General features: G+C 42.6%; 1 protein-coding gene across 1 annotated transcript; it reads left to right on the forward strand.

Annotated features, from left to right (window-relative positions):
* Window positions 1–484: 484 nt before the first annotated feature.
* On the forward strand, window positions 485–8,962 carry LOC121856212 (claspin-like). The gene is made up of 9 exons (XM_042351569.1): window positions 485–660; window positions 2,515–2,749; window positions 3,199–3,386; window positions 4,036–4,129; window positions 4,504–4,648; window positions 5,606–5,724; window positions 6,117–6,261; window positions 6,877–7,044; window positions 7,518–8,962. Exons 2-9 carry the CDS (start codon window positions 2,592–2,594, stop codon window positions 7,782–7,784), a joined length of 1,284 nt encoding a protein of 427 aa, XP_042207503.1. The 5' UTR covers window positions 485–660; window positions 2,515–2,591; the 3' UTR covers window positions 7,785–8,962.
* The last annotated feature ends 5,355 nt before the right edge of the window (window positions 8,963–14,317 follow it).

Below are 14,317 nucleotides of genomic sequence, written 5' to 3' on the forward strand. Positions count from 1 at the left end.
ACTGAGAATCAGAGAACAGGCCCATGTGAACGAGCCCAACTCATTAATTTAGAGGTCAAGAGTCTGACCTCTTGGTCATGCTCAGAGAATGTGCTTTAATATGCAGTGTAAGAATAACATTACTAAATAATAAATGAATAATAAGTAAGTTGTGGTTATTGTTATATTAACCAACAGTGTTGTATACAGTATACATGAAGAGCACTTGATGTGGGACTGTGAGAGGTGTGGATAGTCTGTGGGTGTGTGTGGATAGTCTGTGGGGTGTGTGTGGATAGAGTCTGTGGGGTGTGTGTGGATAGTCTGTGGGGTGTGTGTGGATAGAGTCTGTGAGGTGTGCGTGGGTTAATCTTCAGGTGACTAAATACTGCTCATTTGTGATCAATATATTCACACTTGTTTTGTGTCTTCAGAAGGGCGCAATGATTTGAGTCTCCCCATCGAGGATTCCCTGGACTGGGTCATAGCGCCTTTAAGCCACCACCTCCCTGTCCCCTGTGGGCTGGTCTTCACCTAACACAGTTGGAAGAATCACAGTTTCCTCTCAGAAGTCACAGAAGGAGACAAGTTCTGTGGCCAAGTTGAGGCTCGACTTTACAGATATTGGCAACTGTCAGGAGAACGATGACTTGATTGGTCTTTGTTCTGGACAGTTTACAGGTGTGTGTGTGTTGTATTACAGGTGTGGGTGTGTGTTGTGTTACAGGTGTGGGTGTGTGTTGTATTACAGGTGTGTGTAATAATAAAATAATAATAATAATAATAATTAACGGTTTATTGAAAGAGCTTAGCAGCCAGAAGGCTGAAAATATACAGTTACATTTTGGGGAATGGGTTCTAAATTACAAATAATATACAAGTAACATGAGTGACACAAATAAGACATATAATAACTAGATGGGGAAAAGCTCAAACTACAGTTCATTTCAACATAGTAACAGTGCAAGGAGTAGTGTTTACTGGGAGTGAATACACTGATTTATACAAGTTATTAATAATTTTTACAATGGTTGGGACTGGGCTGTTCTTATAGCGATCAGTTCGGTACGCGTATGGGCTGGATGCGGTTGTGGTGTCGAACAGCAATTCTCGGACTAGGGATCTCAGGTGGTAGTAGGGCGGTGTGGGGATGGTGTAAATCTACCAAATTTGCAGATGAGGTCGTGGTGATGGTCAGTGAGAGTCGAAAGGGTCAGTGTGTTGAGCGCTTCTTGATATGTGGAGTAGGAAGGGGAGAATAATCTTGCATGCCCTCTTTTGCACTTTTCTAGGTGTTTACGTTGTGTGGCATTTAGGAGGAAGACCAGGTGGGAGGCATAGGTGAGCTTGGGAAGTATGAATGTTGTGTAAACACTGAGGAGCTCGTGTGCAGGAACTCCGAGGGACTTGAGTCGGCGTGGGGTGAGCGGAAACTGGAGATTTGATAACTTCACTGACGTGTGGTTTCCAATTTAGTTTGTTGTCTATGGTGACGCGAGGAGCTTCGTGTATCTACAACCTGGAGTGTGTTGGGACCTAGAGTAATGGAAGGTGGGACAGTGTCGGAGGAGGTTGATGTGCATAACCATGGTCTTGGTATGGTTGATGGTGACATGGTTGTTGGTGGCCAGTTTTGGAGACTGTTCAATAAATCCTGAAGGGCGGTATAGTTGGGAGCAGAATTGTTGGCCTTGATCCCAATGGTGGAATCGTCGACATATTTCCAGCGAGCAGGGGTTTCTCTTAGGGCATCATTGATGAGCATAAGGAAGCAGAGTGGTCCCATCTTGGTGCCTTGGGGACGCCACAGGTGAGTGACTGAAAGGTGGAGACAGCCCTCGGGCGTGCAGCTGGCGTCGGTCACTGAGGTCTGTAAGCTATGGTATAGACTTCTCCGAAGCCCAGGTCAATAAGCTTTGTTGATGATTATATTGTGGTCGACTAGGTCAAACGCTTTAGTGAAATCAATGAAGGCGACAGCTACAGACGTTTTCGTTTCTCGAGATGGCGGTATGTCGAGAAGCTGACAGGACAGTGAGTGGTGGAGGAAGTTTTCATGTTGCCAAATTGCTAAGGTCTCGACTCCTGCAATATCAGCATAAGCCCAGTGTGTGTTGTGTTTCAGGTGTATGTGTGTGTGTGTTGTGTTACAGGTTTGTATGATGTTATTATAGTTTACAGGTGTGTTAGAGGTATTCAGGGCACTTTACAGGTGTGTTGTAATCATTCAGGACCATTTGCAAGTCCGTTTTGTAGTTCAGGGCAGTTTACTGAGACGTCTTTTTTTTCTGGTAATTATTATTATTATTTAGGGATCATAACATGAGCCCCAACTTATTTCACCTGATGATTAAACACCTTAATGATACCTGGGGGGGTTAGGTTAGGTTAGGTTAGGTTAGCAATAAGTTAAGTTAGGTTAGGGTAGCATCATTTTAGGTAAGTAAGCATTAAGGTGTTTAATATTATGGTGTTAATCTTCACTTGATCTGAATTTAACAAACATTACTTAATTTAACTTGTCTTTTAATTAAGGAACCGCACCATCGAGCCAAGCGAACGACCTGTATGAGGAAGGTAACGTGTCACCCACTCAAGATATTAACGAGCTGATGGGCCTGTGTACGGGAAGGTTTGGTGGTGAGCCCAGAGAGGTGGAGAAGAAAGCTGGGGTGATGTCGCGTCTTGTAACATCCAGCAGTAACTTGGACTATGGTCACCACACTGATGATGATGAGTTACTGAACCTCTGCACTGCAAAGTTTACCACGTAAGGCTGTTGTTGGTATTACTTAGTGTGTGTCACTGTTGTTGGATGTGTCCCTTAATTAATAGTAGTTAACATCGAGTGTGATCAAGGGAAAACTTGGCGAGCTTGTAGTTATGTCCCCTCGTGTTGGTGGTGCGTGACATCACAGAGAAATGGCCTCGGTTCACGTTTTCCATTCCTTTCAGTATTTTGAATGTTTCAATGAGATCTGCCCTATTGTGTCTTGTCTGAAGGGTTGTTAGTCCTAAGACCCTCAGTCTACTTGGATAATTGAGATGACATAGTTCAGGAATTATCTTAGTCACTCTGTGTTGTACCTTTTCTAGGGTTGTTAGATCTTTATGGAGGTTGGGCTTCCATGCATGTATTCAGTAATCTAAGCTGGGACCTACACACAAAACACTGATGCCTGAATGTTAGTTTAGTCACCATAACTTCGTCCTTTACAGACAAACATCTCAAGAAAATTCATCAAGTGCAGCGGCTGATATGGAGAAGCCTGGAAATCAACTGGAAGATGTAGAGTCCAGACCAGTACCTGATATGATTGTGTATTCATCGGATGAGGAAAATGACATGCATAGGCAAGCCAAACTGAAGATTAGGAAGAAGAGGAGGAGGATTATGCAGTTTTCTGGTGAGTGGAGCATGTCTTATAGTGATGTAGCATCACCGTTGTCTTGTAGTGATGCAGCCAAGACCCAGACCTACATCGCTGTTTTGTAGTGATATATAAACAGACGAACGTACATGCACAAACCTAACCCAACCCTACCCAACCCTACCCTACCCTACCCTACCCTACCCTACCCTACCCTACCCTACCCTACCCTACCCTACCCTACCCTGCTCAACCCTGCCCTACCCCAGACAACAGACGCTGCACAAGTGGAACTCTACGGAGACAAGAAAAGACACTTAATAGCTGTTTGTGAAGTAAGTACAGGCTGTCCACTAGTTACGGACACCGACACTTACGAATGGGATCACAATAATCTCTAACTAACTTTCCATTTTTTACATTAATTTCAATGTTCTTTATGATTTAACATCACTTTATTTACATTATTTGTTAGGTATGGGATATTAACGTTGTTTTGTATGGGCAAGGATGTGCGTCAACCAAATCTAACCTGTGGAATTAACACTGTTCCGACTTGCGAACAGGATCCAGGAACGGAACCCATACGTAACTCGGGGACTGTCTTTCATAAAACTGGGGTGTTCTGTCTGTACTATATGTGAGGTTATCTACAAGACTTAACCGAGAAACTCTTTATTGGCAGATGATGAAGACGCTCAGGATGCCATTGAGTACGATGACGAGGAAAATGAAATACGCAGAACAACTTTCAGCGGATTTAAAGACAAGATGAAAGGGTAAGATGAATATTTTTGTCTTTAATTTTTACCATAATAAGATAATAAATGGATGGATGGAGATAGGTATAACTTCAGACCTCTTGACTTCAATACACAATACGGACAATAATGATGACTACCGTAAACCCTCCCAATACTGGAGTAATTCTTGCAAGCCTTGTCTGATATTGGGAGGATTATGTTAATGAGAATATCCAGTAATGAGAAGTGTGTTATTGAGAGGATTTACTGTATCCATTACCTTATTGAGAAGTGTGTCAATGAGAGAGTTTACTGTACCTGTATCTTCATGTATTTACAGATAATTAATGACTGTATCTTTATATATCGACCGAATATTGATGACTGTATCCTCTCTCATTTTATAACAGTGGTATACGAGCAGATTTCTTGGAGAACGAGGCAGAACTTTCAGGGTCTGACTTGAACTCAGATGATGAGGAAGATGGTGAGGATGTGATGGAGATGGAGGAAGGAGACTACGAACACTTTGATGAAAATGATCTGAGGAACCAGGTTAGTGGCGCATCTACTGCTGTTATACTGTACAGGACCTCAAGGTGATCAGTTGGGTTGAGTGAGGTTTGTTATTGGGTCACTTAACTCTCAGCCGGTGTAGGTATTCCCTATTCTGCCCAGATGTGCACATAAATGGAACGCAAGGAACATGAAGCGTTTACTGGCGATGGCTGTGGTCAATATGGCTAACTTCGACTGATGATGGCCACCGTCCCTACAGCTAACATCCACTGATGATGGCCACCGTCCCTACAGCTAACATCCACTGATGATTGCTGTATAAGGGCTAAATGCCAGCCATCATCTGTAGAAGTTTCATATTTCCTGCATTCTATTTTACTTCATATAGAGGGAGGGAAACGAACCCTTAGCTGCCGGCTAAAGATTCAGGAATACAGTATAATAAATAAAATTGTCTCTTGGGAAGGATTATCAGCTCTGTACTTTAGTTATGATATTCTATTATTTGTGTCCAACTTTAGGGTTTCTCATTGTCATATATGAGGCAGTCTGGGCGAGGACAAGACAATATACAAACTGGCATGAGGCGTCTGTTATATTTGAAGACGGAAATTTGGAAATCACGACCGATATAATAAACAAAACATCTTGAACCATTTTGTCACTTATTTTTCTTTCCCCGGAGCGTCTTGTATCCCTATGACATCTCATTCACGTTACTGGTAGTTCAAATAGGGACCTTCAGTTACACATTACTTAGAATTATTTTATTTTGGCATTAAACCCGCAACATTTTGGGTATTTATTCTCCTTTGACTTTTATATCATTTTAATTTCTGTAATTTTTGTGTGTGTGGTTATCTCATATAGTTAACAGATAAAAATATTTGTTTGTAATGTTTGCTGACGGAGATCCCTTATGGTCTGGGCCCCAGTTGTAAGAGTTACGTTGTTGTTGTTTGTCGTAAGTGACCATCTACCATGTGTCTGCAGGTTGGGAGAGCTCACTTAAAGAACGTACTCGACTCCGACAAGCGAGAGTTGAGGCTTCTTCAGGAAATGTACCTGGAGGATGGAGAGCTACATGGGGAAGGCAGGCAGAGGCAGTTCAGGTGAGAGTATTAACCTTAAGTCAGTTCAGGTGAGAAAATTACAAAATCAAATAGAGAGAGAAATAAAAAGAGAGAAAGAGAGAGTATTAAATTTCCTATGGGATATAACTTGCCAGACATCCAGTACACTCACACCAATAGGTACCTTTACGGAGAGGTTTCTATGAATTTAAAAAAAATGAATGCTGCAACTCCTGTTGTCTCGGTGGGGTTGAGTCAAATCCTTCGTTCTATATCATACTGTCAAACACAAAATCATAAAGATACTTTTTGGGAGAGTGTACATGTATAGGCTCTCATGTGAGGTAGGGTTGGTTATAAAGGATGTTAAGTCACATTATATTGACATGGAAATATGAAGCTGGTGGTTAATTTTTTGTTCTAAATCACAGGTGGAAGAATATGGGTGATGATGAGGAAGGTAACGAGAGGAAGGCGATGTCTGATGAAGAAGGAGTTGAGGAAGAAGGCGAAGACGTTGATTGGAGAAAACAGAGAATTGAGAGAGAGAAGTTCTTAAAGGAACAAAAAACAAAGGTTGGTAATTGTCCTGAACACCAACAGTACCCATGATATACAGTGACCGCATTGTAATGAAACAACTTTGAAGCCTTGTAAATTTTTATTGATTAATGTAAACAGGAATATTCACACAAATCATAGTCACTAATCATGAGTTTCATTGAGGTATGGGGTTACATATCATTAGGGTATGTTAGGGCACCATTTATAGGACATACTAAATCAGCAATAGTCATTTTCCCTCCACGTTTCCTAACATCTCTGCCACCGCCTCTGTGATGTGTTCTTTCAGCTCAACAATATCCTGTACCTTTGAATTTCACATAATACCGACGGTTATGTGGTGGAGGGTGGGTATGGATGCCAGTCTTTCTGTCCACACATGTGTTCCTTCAGCTCAACAATATCCTGTACCTTTGTACCGACACACACTAAATTCCATCATGTACAGGGTGTCTCATAGGTCACATGTACACATATACAGGGTGTCTCATACACACACATACAGGGTGTCTCATAGGTCACACACATGTACAGGGTGTCTCATAGGTCACACACATGTCATAGGTCACAAAATACACAGGGTGAAGATATTGAAACACATCCCTAATAATGTTGTTTTATTACCAGGTGGAAGATAATGAGGCACAGGTCTTCAAGCTTGGCCGCCGTTCCATAGTCAGAAGCACATCCCTAATAGTGGACCCTGCTAGCAAGAGGGAGCCACTACAGGAGGTAAATCGCCCACCGGCCAAAATCCCCCAAATTACCAAAAATCTCCCTCCTCTGCTGCCCAAGGTGAGCGTTAGGGTAAAGGTGTTATGGATACGAGACAGTCCAGGTGGTAACGAGATTGTATTAATTACTCTATATTGTCAATTTGATCATAAAATATTACTATTATATTTTTGGTACTGTAGTCAATTATAATTACTCAGTTATTAAAAAAAAATTGTACAGTGACACTTCAATTTAACGGACTGTATAGGTAGAGGAAATTGCACTATATTGAGGTGTATATTACAGTGAAACCTCCATCTAATGAACTATGAGTTTATAGATATGAAAGTCCATTATATCAAGGGTCCGTTGGAAGTGAATACCGCCAACTAACGGATAATATGGAGAGAAGTCCGTTACAAGGACGTTTTACTGTAGGTAATTATAATGAGTTAAGATACAAGTTACAGTTATTCTCCATGACTGCTGTGTACACTAACACCTGGAGGAGGACATAGGCTTATATTTATTACTGTCTTCTTCTTCCTCAGCGTGGCTCTTTCTTGGCCCGGGACAAGGTCACTTTAGCCCGTATCGCCGAACTGACCAAAGCTCGAGGGGCCGTCGTCGGCGGAGCCAAACAAGCCGGCAACTTTGTCTTCCAGCAACTGTCGGCCGAGGAGGTGCAGAAGAAGGTGGAGTCTACCAAAGTGATGAAGGCCCACGGCTTGCCCGCCTCCAAGAGACCGAGAGTCGACCGTAGCTTCTCTAGTATGGACATCACCAGTCAGTCGTCGAGTATATTTAAGTACTTATAATAATTACTTTGTACAGTTAGTAGGTAGAGGTAGTGTAGAGATTTATTGTAGTAGGTAGAAGAGTTTACTGACAAGACACAAAGACTATGGAAGGGTGGAATAGTGTGAGAACCCAGTTACTTCAACACCTCCCTTATCTTGTTAGTAATATTTATGAGGTACAAATATATATGTGTGGTGCTGGGAGCATTGTGAAGTAGCAGCCACAGTGATAACAAACTATATTTATTGGAAACAATATATTTATTAAATGCTGGACAGATTTTGTGGTAAGCATGACTACACGGTGCGGGTAATCAGCTGTTTGTGCTATGTAAACAGATCAGCTGGGAATTTAATGTTGCAATAACTCATCTAGGGTTGAGTGTGGCAACATGCCATCTCACAAGCCACCTCATCCCTGTTTTTTTCCACTTCCCAGTGAGTCAAGCTTCCGTTGAACCGAATTTTGACCTAAGGTTAATTATTGCCTGTTCTTGTAGGCACGTCCAATTATCCGAACCATTCATTAGTCCCAAGGAGTTCAGGTAAAAGGAATTGCACTGTATGGGGGATGTGCGGCAGTATAGCAGATATTTTCCTCATACGTGCGGGGGCTTTTTACGTATAGTTCAGCAATAATTTGGCCTGGTAAATGCGGACCTCTGTATATATGTAATTTATGGTATTTAGCTGGAGATTTGATTGAATTGAAAAAGGGAGAAAAATGTAACCTTTTGTCCTTGTTTAAACCTTTTGTTCCTTTCAAGACAGTGTTCATGGAGTCTTAATTATTACTGAATTGTGTGTAAGAGGATTATCCGTGAGAGTCAGACAACCACAACATTTATTTGTAAACATCAGCTTTAGTGAACAACAAGAGAAGCCACTGAAGAAGGTTAAGAGGATTTAGGGTCCTGCGGCCTCCCTGACACAGTGTTGGGGACGTCATCATCACTTGTGTAGCTCGGCCATCACTACCTGATGGTGTGGTGTTCGGGCTGCTCCTCCATGTTGGACTTTCAACTTCATGAGGTAAACCAACGTTACCTAACACAATTTTGAGCACAGTGCATGGCTGTCTGACTGCCACTGGTTCAAATCCTGGAACTCAGGTGAAAATTGTTTACCGACGTTCCTCGGATAATTTTTAGTTTTTCAGCCAATGAAACGTTTGATTTAATAAAATTACTTTTTTACAAAATTGATTTACTACCTTGATATCTATTGTTGCTTCTACAGTTGTGGAAATGTGTTCCCACACCCCCTGTGGTAACCTGTCTCCCCAAAAGGCAGCGTCGCAGCAGTAGTGTCACTGAATGAATGTCAATTGGTCGTGTAACAACGGACATGATTGGTTAGGTTTGCTATAGGTCATGTAGGTTGGCCATTTGGAGACATGGGTTACCACAGGGTGTAGGAACACACTTCCACAACTACCATTGTTACCTGCAGGAACATGGAGTCTCTTACAAGGGGGTACTGTACATTGTCTGAGATCACATACAAGGACAGATCTGGGACATAAGAGCATTGTTAGGTTTGACATAGATAGAGAAGACATATAGATAAGATATTAATGACCAAAAATTGCAAATTACATAGATACAAACATGTAAGACTAAATATGATTCAATCTTGTTCTGCATCACAACTCTGCCAGCTACCAGGTGTAAGAAAACATCACAACTTGATGGAGAAGAAGAGTTTTAGTGTTGTGTGGTGGAATACAATCAGGGGTCCAAAGTTCACTTCCTCCCAAACTAAAGCAGTATTGACCCCAAATGAGATAAAGCAACACACACTGGCACCAGGTGACAGTCAGTGTAAGTAAGTTTGTTTAAAGACTCATTCCCATTGCTCAGTTTTACTGCCGGGAGCGAACTTTTGTCCGTGACTTTACGTACCTCAAGTGATTCACTCCCACAAACACCAAAGGTTTTAGAAAACTCGCTTTTAACTGGGTCTAGGTAATGCACATCCCAGTTTTGGTCGATAGATTGGTTTTTATTTGGTAAAATCGTCGTACAAGTTTAGGATTGGTTTATCATGCACAGTATATAGACAATACAGGGTTGTGTGTGTGTGTGTCTGTACATCTACTTTATAATGAAATTGTGAAGGAAGTGTTACTATACGAGTATGAATGACTTTATCCTTTTACATCTACTACACTGTTACAGTGACCAGGTCAGTTCAGTAAAGCACTCGCCTCCTGTTTTGATACCATTTAGTGTTAGCCTTTTCTTGGTATTATTTGATCTATAGGGTGGCTATAAATTATCTGATTTATTTTATAACCTTGTAACCTCAAAGTAAATTGGTTCACCATCAAGTGATGTGAAAGTTCAAAAAATAAATGCTAATTTTTCTCAGGTTGAAAATTGTACAGTCCATGTGTACTTGTATTTACTAAAATGTAAGGAGAACAGTCATACAGTACTACTGTGTAACACTGCATGCAGCCATGAACACACACAGGAGGAGGATGACTCAGTGGTTACAGGTGTTCCACCTTGCTCGATCACTCCCTGTGAGCTTAGTGCAACTCACACAGCTCCCACATTGTAGCTTTTGTCTCTGGCTACCTCACGAGGCAGCATCAACTTCCATTCTCTCTGATAATGGTACACAACAGATTTCAACTGAGGCTGTGCCCGGTCACTCAGGGTGGTTTGTGTCGCATCAGAGCGTATACACATTGTTCTATTGCATAGCATGTCTAAGGATTTACATTTATTTCTTAATGTTAATCTTTATAATATAATTAGTGTCTGAACTGTCATTGGTTCAGTAAAACAATCACTATATGAACAGATTGACAATCAATTATACAGAAGTTATGACCAGACCCATTAATTGTTATAGTGAAGTAGAGGTGTAAGCCCAAAACACCTCACTCTGGTGTTCATATGATGATGTTAAAGCCATTTTTAATCGACATGGTGGCATCACAGATTTATATATGCCTCATATTAAACATGGAGATTGGCACTGCAGTGTGACCAAAATCAGGTACAGAGATTCACCTCAGGAATAATGGAAGAATGGTGTGTGACCAGCGGCTGAAAGTTACTGTTCGGCGTCAGTGCGAAAAGGAGTATGTCCCTCTTCATCACCCTTATGAGAGTGGCCAGCCTCACCAAAGGTCTCATCTGGCACCTTTACACTGGGAGGGTGTTGGGAACAGTTGTCTTACCCCTCAGAAACAATGTATTCCACAGTAAACTGATGACAAGTTGTGCAGTGAGGTGAAGAAGGCTCACCTTCTCCCTCATAAACTTCATCGTCCACAGGAAACTGTAGAAGAGTCCAGCAGTGAGGAGGAGTGAGGAGTTTATATTATTTTATTTTAAGTTGTTATTGTTATTTTGTATATCGATAAAGAATAGAACTTTAATAGTGTCACTCATTATCCTGTGTACCTGAGAGCAAGGCAGCTGTACCATACCATCTTGAAGGCTTACCTATACTTACTTTAAACGACAAACTCGGAACAAATTCAAACAGAGAAAATCCCAAAAGTAAATCTACCCGGTCATCAGGCAAATTAGGCAATGTTTCCATGTTAAAGTGTCCATGCACACTGCTAAGTTAATCCTGTACTGCAACCAACATTAAAGGACACAAACTTGAGCCTGTGATTCGGCTGTCCAAAAAAAAATTAGTTGATCCCGTCTGTGGTCTTCAACTCCTACTTGTGGTGAATACAGGCACAGGTTCCTCTGATGCGAGTTACTGAAATTAATAAAATTGTGCAGCGAACAGTGGCTGGTGCACCCATACTCATCCTGTGAGCTGTAGCACAAAAAGGATTATACAGAGTCGAGGTCACAAAGAGTCTATAGATCCCAGTGATCAGGATGTTGTGGCTTTTACTGTCACTGAGTATTTCCAGTACACTGTTTGTTTAGTTCTGTACATACCATAGTTTGCTTTGCTGCTATAATACTGTAGAGTCGAAATAGAGATACAGCTTTAGTATATCAGCTGTGTTGCCATCAGAGATAAGGTGGTGTGTATTGTAATGCTTGAATCTGTTCCTGAAAGGTTCTATATTGTCACAGTCTAAGATGTAGTGTTAGAGTGTGTGGCCATATGTGAGATGCAATCCACTGCATTGTGTCTGGCTTCAGAGGCAATGGGCCGACATCTCTGAGTTAGGGTTTCAAGAGCAAGTAGTGAGGATTAGGAGTCAGTGGTGATGAGACTCGGTAGTACTGTAGTGTCTTCAACAAGTTTCTGGGCTGTCAGTATGGCAGGTAGCCCAGTTTATAGAGTGGATGCCCAGTTATCATTCTAGCTCCTTTCTCTGTTACATTACCATCAGGGTGATTCACAATGACATCACTTCCAGCTCTCCCCATGACAGTGTTAAGAGAGCCGTCTGTGTTACTTTTACTTTTATCCTCTTCGCCACTGATCGGCTTGTTAGCCGCTTGGGCGATCGGTCACGTCTCTTTTCCTTTATATTCTTCACCAAAAGGTCGGCTCGCTAGCCGCCCGGGCGATCGGTCACGTCTCTGTCACGCACTGTTGGCAAATACTGGGCATGCACCGGCTCCTGAATGTACCTGAACCCGCTCCAGTGTTGGTCAAGTCTTCTCTTGAAAGAGCTCACACTCGGTGCCGTCACAACACTCTCTGGTAGATTGTTCCAAGAGTTTACAACCCTCACTCCGAAAAAGTTTGCCCTCACGGTTTTCTGGACTTGCGGCTTCTTCAATCTTGAGCTGTGACCCCTTGTGGGGCGAGCGTCCGCCAGCTCCAAGTAAGGACACTCAACTGAGTAGTGCCCCCTGAGATGCTTATAAACCTCAACTAGGTCCCCCCTTGCCCGTCTGTAGTATAAGCTAGGCAAGTTCAGGCGCTCCAATCTCTCAGGGTAGCTGAGGTGCCGAAGTGCAGGCACCAGTTTGGTGGCCCTCCTTTGAACATTTTCAACCAACTGACAGTCCCTAGCATATCTCGGGGACCAGATGGGGTGACAGTACTCCAGATGGGGAAGCACTTCACTCCTGAAGATCGTCACGAGGGACGGACCGTCTAGATATCTGAACGACCTTCTTATAAGACCCAATAATTTATTTGCCTGATTTACCTTCTTCTCACAATGGCCCGAGAACTTCAGCTCATTGTCAACATACACACCTAGGTCCTTCTCACACACAGTCTCAACTAGTACATTTTCTTCATCCCGTTGGGACATATGGTACGCCTCCTTACCGTTGGTACGCCCCAGGTGCATCCTCTTACACTTCGTGACATTGAATCTCAGCAGCCATTCCTTCGACCATTCCTGGAGCCCACAGAGGTCCTTCTGCAGCTCTTCACAGTCCGCTTGGTTCTTAATTTCCCGAAATAACTTGGCGTCATCGGCAAACATTTGTATGGAGGAGTGTACAACGTCAGGCATATCATTTATGAAACAAACAAACAACAGCGGGCCCAATACACTACCCTGCGGTACCCCACTTGTTACAGGTACAGATGACGATTTCGTGCCATTAATCACCACACATTGCTTGCGGTCATGTAGAAAGTCTTCTATCCACGCTAGGACATTTCCCCGAATTCCGTACCCTTCCAGTTTGATTTTCAGCCTTTCGTGGGGTACACTGTCGAAAGCCTTGGCAAAATCTAGGTAAATATTGTCGATATTACCACCCCGTTCTAGAATATGGGTCCAAATATCCAATACCTTGAGCAATTGTGTCAAGCAAGAGCGCCCCGGCATAAAACCGTGTTGGCAATCTTTTACAAGGTTGTTTCGTAGTAGATGTTCCATCGCTGCATCTCTGATAATACTCTCAAGTACTTTACATATTATGCTGGTCAGGCTCACCGGTCTATAGTTGTTCGTGGAGTGCCTATCGCCCTTCTTGAAGATAGGACTCACATAAGCCACTTTCCATTCACTGGGGACCATTTGTTCATCCAGGCATTTACAAAACAGAATCTTCAGGGGCTCTGCAAGCTCGTTGCACAGCTCCCTTAGCACTCTAGGATGCACCATGTCAGGTCCAGGACTCTTATGGACCTTTAGCCTGGACAGTTTATTTCTAATACCCTCTTCTGTGAACACAATGTGGGTCAGTGCTGTGTCGAACCGTCTGTCCTCAAACGCAGGAAGGTTAGTTGCATCCTCTCTTGTGAACACTGAGGAAAAGAAGCTGTTCAATGCCTCAGCTTTATCCTGGTCAGAATCTGCGTAACTACCATCTTCAAGCCTCAGGTCTGATACTCCTACTCGCGTTTTCAATTTCGACTTTGCATAGCGGTAAAACGCCTTTGGGTTTGACTTGACCTCGCGTGCAACCAGCCTTTGGAACTCCTTTTCAGCCCTCCTACACTCTATCTTTGCTTGGTTTCTGGCTCTTGCATACATCCTCCTGTCTTGCTCATCGTTTGACCCAACCCACGTCTTGAATTTCTGGGTTTTCTTCTTAATTTTGTCGACCGCCGCATGGTTCATGTGTAGGGATCCCCTCGTATTCCTAGAAGCACTGGGTTTGGTCTTGGGTATATATTTATCGATCAAATGGGTCATTTTA

Source organism: Homarus americanus, unplaced genomic scaffold (assembly GCF_018991925.1).
Source record: "Homarus americanus isolate GMGI-L3 unplaced genomic scaffold, GMGI_Hamer_2.0 scaffold48016, whole genome shotgun sequence".
NCBI lineage: Eukaryota > Metazoa > Arthropoda > Malacostraca > Decapoda > Nephropidae > Homarus > Homarus americanus.